General features: G+C 38.7%; 1 protein-coding gene across 1 annotated transcript; it reads left to right on the forward strand.

The window, feature by feature from the left end:
• The first annotated feature begins 1,521 nt into the window (after nt 1-1,521).
• Nucleotides 1,522-6,803, forward strand: LOC309491151 (uncharacterized protein). Its single transcript, XM_082160577.1, has 3 exons — nt 1,522-3,443; nt 3,545-3,644; nt 5,583-6,803. The coding sequence occupies exons 1-3, from the start codon at nt 3,358-3,360 to the stop codon at nt 6,108-6,110; spliced, it is 714 nt and encodes a 237-aa protein (XP_082016703.1). The 5' UTR covers nt 1,522-3,357; the 3' UTR covers nt 6,111-6,803.
• Nucleotides 6,804-7,460: the final 657 nt, after the last annotated feature.

Consider the following 7,460-nt stretch of genomic DNA (forward strand, 5'->3'; position numbering starts at 1 on the left):
ACGCTGATCTAGAGCATCCCAAACATGCTCAATGGGTAACATGTCCGGTGAGTTTGCTGGCCATGAAAGAACTGGGATGTTTTCAGCTTCCAGGAATTGTGTACAGATTGCAACATGGGGCCGTGCATTATCATGCTGCAACATGAGGTGATGGTCGTGGATGAATGGCACAACAATGGGCCTCAGGATCTCGTCACGGTATCTCTGTGCATTCAAAATGCCATCAATAAAATGCACCTGTGTTCATTGTCCATAACATACGCCTGCCCATAACATGACCCCACCGCCACTATGGGCCACTCGATCCACAACGTTGACATCAGCAAACCGCTCACCCACACAACCCCATACATGCTGTCTGCCATCTGCCCTGTACAGTGAAAACCGGGATTCATCCGTGAAGAGAACACCTCTCCAAAGTGCCAGACGCCATCGAATGTGAGCATTTGCCCACTCAAGTTGGTTACGACGACGAACTGCAGTCAGGTCTAGACCCCGATCAGGATGACGAGCATGCAGATGAGCTTCCCTGAGACGGTTTCTGACAGTTTGTGCAGAAATTCTTTGGTTATGCAAACCGATTGTTGCAGCAGCTGTCCGGATGGCTGGTCTCAGACAATCTTGGAGGTGAAGATGCTGGATGTGGAGGTCCTGGGCTGGTGTGGTTACACGTGGTCTGTGGTTGTGAGGACGGTTGGATGTACTGCCAAATTCTCTGAAACGCCTTTGGAGACGGCTTATGGTAGAGAAATGAACATTCAATTCACGGACAACAGCTCTGGTGGACATTCCTGCAGTCAGCATGCCAATTGCACGCTCCCTCAAAACTTGCGACATCTGTGGCATTGTGCTGTGTGGTAACTGCACATTTTAGAGTGGCCTTTTATTGTGGCCAGCCTAACCCAGCCGGCACATGACCGACCTTCAACGTTGAAATATGGTTGAAATAATGTCAGTTGTTGTTTCAACGTTTAATGCTAAATGGTTGAAAAAGGTTAACAAAAACACTTCTAAATCAACGTTGAAATAACGTTTAATGCTAAATGGTTGAAAAAGGTTAACAAAAACACTTCTAAATCAACGTTGACATTTTTACAAGATCTGTACGTTGAAACAACGTAATGTTTTCAACAACACACTACAAAAATATCTGCCTTTTAACGTATTATTATGACAATTAATTAGCATTTAATGATTTTTTATCATCTTCAGTGTATATGTTAAAATACAATTATTATCATTATTAACAATAATATTTTCACCCTCAAGAGAGCAGTGCAGCAAAACCTTTTGCCTTATGTGATTTTGTGTGAATTTACAATTTTGTCTGCTTGCAGTTTTACTTTGAGCATGATTGGTTAATCTGTCTGTCTTTCAGGAAACTCACCCTCATGTTGTTTCAAACCTGTATGAATTTCTTTCTTTTGCTGAACAGAAAGGAAGATATCTAGAAGAATGTCAGTAACCAGATTCCATCAGTGGCGGCTTGTCCATAGGGGGCGCTGGGGCGCCGCCCCCATCAACATTTCAAAAATTAACGTGTAAAAACATTATATTAAAATTAAATTAAAAAATTAAAAAATTTGTTTACTCATGTGCCGGCTGGTAGTAAGAGCCTCAGAATTGAATAAAAACTGTCTTTAATCGATTAACTATTTACTAAGTTTTTCAATACGTTTCATGGGCGAGGGACGCCGGACACATGGGTGTCTATGTGAGTACACAAATTCTCGGGCAGCATGTGACCTGAAGCTGGTCTCTGATTGGTTTCTTAAAGATCCTCCTCGGGGCGCAAGTCGTTGCGTCCCTGGCCAATCATAATTGGATACATGTTATTTTATCCAATCTGATTGGTTCTCGTCACCTGTCATTCAACTGTACGCGGCGGGAAATAACCTTGCTTGCTACTAGGCTGATCACTTTTTATTACACAATGGCAGCAGTTAATCCAAATTCTGTTATTTATTTACAAAAAAAAACCTTTCTCAAGACTTTCGCTTGAAGAAAAAAAAAAGATTAAGGATCTCGGACCGGAACAACCAGATTTACACATCCAGCAGCAGGCGAGTGACAGAGGACGAAGCTACAAACGGAGCTTTACCCGCGCTTGTTACGAGAAACGGAGCTGGCTGACTGGATGTGATGTTAGCAATGCCCTGTTTTGTTTTCCCTGTCTTCTTTTTCAAAGTGTCGGCACTGAAGTTTTGTGGACAACTACGGGGGTAAGCGACCTCAAACATCTATCTGACAAATGCAAACGTCATGAAAGTAGCCGCAGCCATCTTGAGAATAGCGTGAAACTAAAGTTTTTGGGCAAAGTAAGCATTGCGGAACAACTAGACGAAGGCTACAGGATTGGCATTAGGAGGCACAACGAAGAGGTGACAAAAAATCGACACATACTGTCCAGAATAATAGACTGTGTAAAGTTTTGTGGAGCATTTGAGTTGGCTTTACGTGGTCATGATGAGAGTGAGAGCTCAGATAACCCTGGTATATTTCGCGGATTGGTGGATTTTGTGGCCTTTCTTGATGGAGCATTGAAAGAGCATCTTGACAGTGCTACTGTATTTAAGGGAACGTCGAAAACTATACAGAACGAGCTTCTGGACTGTATGTTATCTGTTACAAGAGAAGAAATAATCAAAGAAGTCCAGACAAGTAGTTTTTTATCAATCCAGGCAGATGAAACCACAGATATTGCCACACTGGCCCAGCTTGTGCTTGTTTTGCGCTACATCGACGACAAAAATAACGTGCAGGAAAGATTTTTTGAGTTCATCCCTCTGCAGTCAGCTACAGCTGAGTCCATTGCTACTGCACTAAAAGAGCGTCTTGCTTCTATCCTCCCTGAGGATCAGAAAAGTAAGCTCATCTGCCAGGCATATGATGGGGCCAGCGTGATGAGGGGTGCCACTGCAGGTGTACAGAGAAAAGTACAAGATGTGTATCCAAATGCCCACTATATCCACTGCTACACTCATCAGCTCAACCTGATTATGCAGTAGGCCATGTCGAACATATCCAAGACGAGAATTTTTTTTTCTAACATTGGTGGATTTGCCAGCTTTTTTTCTAAGTCACCCAAGCGGACATATTTTCTGGATAAAGTGGTAGACTGCCATAGACTGCCAAGATCCAGCAATGTCAGATGGAACTTTCATAGCCGTGCCATTAATACAGTTTTTGAGCACAGAGAGGATCTCATTCACTGTTTTGAGAGTATACAAGACTCAGGTTACTTTGACCCCAATACTGTCAGAGAAGCAGGTGCCCTGGCCATGCTACTGGAGGATGATGATTTTAAGTTCTTTCTGGAACTTTATCACCACATCATGCCACATGTAGACTTCCTCTATGCCAAGCTCCAGAAGAAGAACTTTTGATTCGGTCCATATCAAAGTGAGCATCCAACAGTTCCAACAGGAAATACAAAAGATCAGGTAACTGTATTCCTGTAATATGATCATTATTTGGTTTCTCTTTCATTATTAACTCTCTCTCTTTTGCCAATATTATAATAAATTAGCTTTGTCCTTTGCAGAAACTCTCTCCACTCCATTGGTGAACAAAGCAGTGGTTCTCAGCCAACAAAGAGACACCGGGTGCTCAGTCCGGAAGAACGTGAAAGGATTGGAGCAGAGGTGAGTTTGTTATAGAAATCAGTCAAAATACTATTTTACAATATTGTTGTGCTGCAGAAATGTCCTGCCTGCATATCATATTCTACAGACTCAAGAAAAAATTTTAGTTTGGTATAAATCCTTACAAAAATCATCATTTTAATATTATACAACAGCATCCCAAAAATAATAAATTGGCAACATAAATATAAATGATCAAATTAGGGATGGAAGTTATCGATTAATTCATTCATCTTTAGTTGATTGACCTTATCGATCGATTAACGATTAACTGATAAGTGGCTATTTTCCTGAGAATGTAAATTTCTTACGGTATCAATAGTGTCTTTAACATAAAAAGCAAAATATTGCTTATATACTGAATAAAAATGCATGTTATATTGATGTTTTATTGTAACAGTTGGGATACGGTACAGATAATGGCATTTATGTAGTTTAACAAAATAAATTTTGCACAGAAAATTCAAATGCATAAAAAATAATTGTGGACTGGCACCTGTTGCATGTGAAACATTAAACAACATAACATACATTTTAAATAAAAATCTATATGGGTAGGCTTAGCCTACACAATATTAAAGGGGAAATGAAGCAGTCAATCAAGTTTACATGATTTACTAGATGGATTTTCACTTTAATCAACAATTATATAAGAAACATGACAATGTAAAAGAAAAACTTTATATATTTCGCGACCAAGGAGCCGACATTGTGCTGTATTCTAACCTATGACGTCACGGGGTTGGTTGGCTCAGGAATATAATAGGAATATGTAGGAATATCCCGTCATCAAACTGTCTACACCACGACACTTTGACCACAAACAACTAACGTTAGGTACAGTCATTATTAGCTAACAGCTGTAAGCATGAACTAACTCATGCTAACTTAGTAATAACTTAGTGAAGTTTATTAGTACCAGACAAAAACACAGCATTGTAAGTGTGTGCGCCATGGTGATGCAGGATTGACTGACAGCAGATGAACTCTGACACGGTGGGCATCGCAGTACAACAGCCACGTTACAACAAACACATGCTAACTTACGAGACGTTGAAGAGAGACAGGAATATGATGGCAGACATCGCAAACATATGTTTCAATGTGCAGTTTGTTTACATATAACGTTAGACGTCGTCTTTTTGTGTGGTACTAATAATCTTCACTAAGTTAGCTAAACACTAAGTTAGCATGAGTTTTATTTATTTAATATTTATTTGACAGGGACAAATGCATAGAACATTGCTTTATAAAGAATACAAAGTAGATGCCATGCATACAGGTTTATAGCCATGACTAATTTGCAACCCCTGTCCCTGGTTAGGCTTGTCAAATTAAAACAGAAATTACAGAGTATTGAATTAAAAATGTATAACCATTAAAATACATGTACATCCCATACATGAAAATAAGATATGGGCTTAAATAGATGTAGAAATCAATATAAAACTAGTCTAGACACATTTAACAATACAAAAACACAAAAATGTGCATATGTCTGTGCATGCTAACAACTTTGTTTGTATGCATTGTTGTATCCTGTACAGTCAGTGTTCACACAGTTGTATTAAATGTGTATTAAAAACCTTGAGTTCTGTCAATGTTTTAATTTCTGATGGCAAAGTGTTTAGTTCATGCTTACAGCTGTTAGCTAATAATGACGTTAGTTGTTTGCGGTCAAAACACAGTTTGATGTCGGGATCTGCTGAACAGAAAGGAAGATATTTAGAAGAACGTCAGTAACCAGACAGTTTTAGATACCATTGACATGGAAGTCAATGGTATCTAAAACTGTCTGGTTACTGACGTTCTTCTAAATATCTTCCTTTCTCTTCAGCAGAAGAAATTAATTCATACAGGTTTGAAAAAAACATGAGGGTGAGTATATGATGACAGGCTACTACCTTACATTTATATATTGTTTAATTATCTCTATAGGTCTGTGACACAATCCTGGGACACACTAGGGAGCGTTTCTCCTTCACAGACCACCTTGTCTGTGCCACCTTGTTGCAGGGGGACAGGTTTGACGAGTACAAGGATACCTTTCCTGACGATGCATTGAGCAGCACCATCAGAGCGTACCCGATGCTCAATGGAAGCAAGCTCAAGACAGAGCTCAGTCTTATCTACAGCAAGCAAGAGTTCAGTGCCTGTCGTGGTGCTGTGGACCTATTCCAGCTGTTTATGGAGAATAATCTCGAAGAAGTCTTTTCCGAAACTGTGACTCTCCTAAAAGTTATCATAACCACACCCATGACCACGGCTGAAGCTGAGAGGTGCTTTTCAACCTTGAAAAGAATTAAAACCTTTCTCAGAAACACCATGACCCAGGAGAGGCTGAATGCACTGGCATTGCTGTCCATGGAAAAGAGACTTGTCACAGAGATGACTGACTTTAATCAGAGAGTAATTCTGAAATTTGCTGGCCAGAAAGAGAGAAGAGCTAAATTTATGTTCAAGTAGGAAAGATGCTTTTTGGTACTGATTTGTTGATCTGAAATGTATATAAAGAAGAGCATTGTTTTATGTTCAAGTAGGAAACATGCTTTTTGTTGCTGCTTTGTTGGTCTGAAATGTACAGACCCTTTCGTCGGAGATAACGTGAATTCACTTAAGAGACCTATAGACCCTTTCCAAAAAATTTGAATATCATGGAAAAGTTAATTATTTCAGGAATTCAACTTAAAATGTGAAACTAATATATTATATAGGCTCATTGCTTGCAAAGTGAGATATTTCAAGCCTTTATTTGTTATAATTTTGATGATTATGGCTTACAGCTTATGAAACCCACAAAATCTAAATGTCAGAAAATTAGAATATTACATGAAATCACACAGTAATCCCATGGTCATTGAACCAGGTTTTGGTTATTTTGGCAGTGTGGGCAGGTGAAAATCCTGCTGGAAAATCATCTTCATCTTCATAAAGCATCTTCATAAAGCTTTTCTGCTGAAGGAAGCATAAAGTGCTCTAAATGTCCTGGTAGACGGCTGCATTGACTCTGGACTTCCACAGGATTTTCACCTGCCCACACTGCCAAAATAACCAAAACCTGGTTCAATGACCATGGGATTACTGTGTAACTACTACAGTGTGATTTCATGTAATATTCTAATTTTCAAAAATTTTGATTTCGATTTGATTTCAGCCATAAGCTGTAAGCCATAGTCATCAAAATTATAACAAATCAAGGCTTAAAATATCTCACTTTGCAAGCAATGAGCCTTTTTTATAAAATTTATTTCACATTTTAAGTTGAATTCCTAAAATAATTTAACTTTTCCATGATATTCAAATTTTTGGAAAGGGTCTGTATATAAAGGAGAGCAACATTATGTTCAAGTAGGAAACATGCTTTTTGTTACTACTTTGTTGGTCTGAAATGTAAATAAAAAGAGATCAAAATTGCTTTTTTGTTTCTGCTTTGTATCCGCTTTTGTTTCTGCTTTGTATTTTCAGTCCTTAACAGTCTAACGTTAGGGACCCGGGGAACGGTCATAGGCTTACTGCTGCAACCTCATAAGATAAATAAGTTAAGTTATCTCTGTGTGTGTTTTTGTACTGCTTCACCATTAGCGTAGCGATATTAGCATGTATTTCAATGTAAGTTAGTAAGTTACCATCTGACATTGCTGTGTTTTGTTGTTGGTAACGTTATGTGTTTAATGTTGTCAGCTAACGTTAGTTTAAAAACGCATGAGAGGTAAAAAAAAAAAAGCGTGGGAATGAGTAAAGTGATAAAACCATCATTTAGAAGTTTACATAACCTCTTCAAACACTGATAACGATATTGAAAAGATATTTGTTTAA

This window comes from Leuciscus leuciscus, assembly GCF_965113295.1.
Source record: "Leuciscus leuciscus genome assembly, chromosome: 2".
NCBI lineage: Eukaryota > Metazoa > Chordata > Actinopteri > Cypriniformes > Leuciscidae > Leuciscus > Leuciscus leuciscus.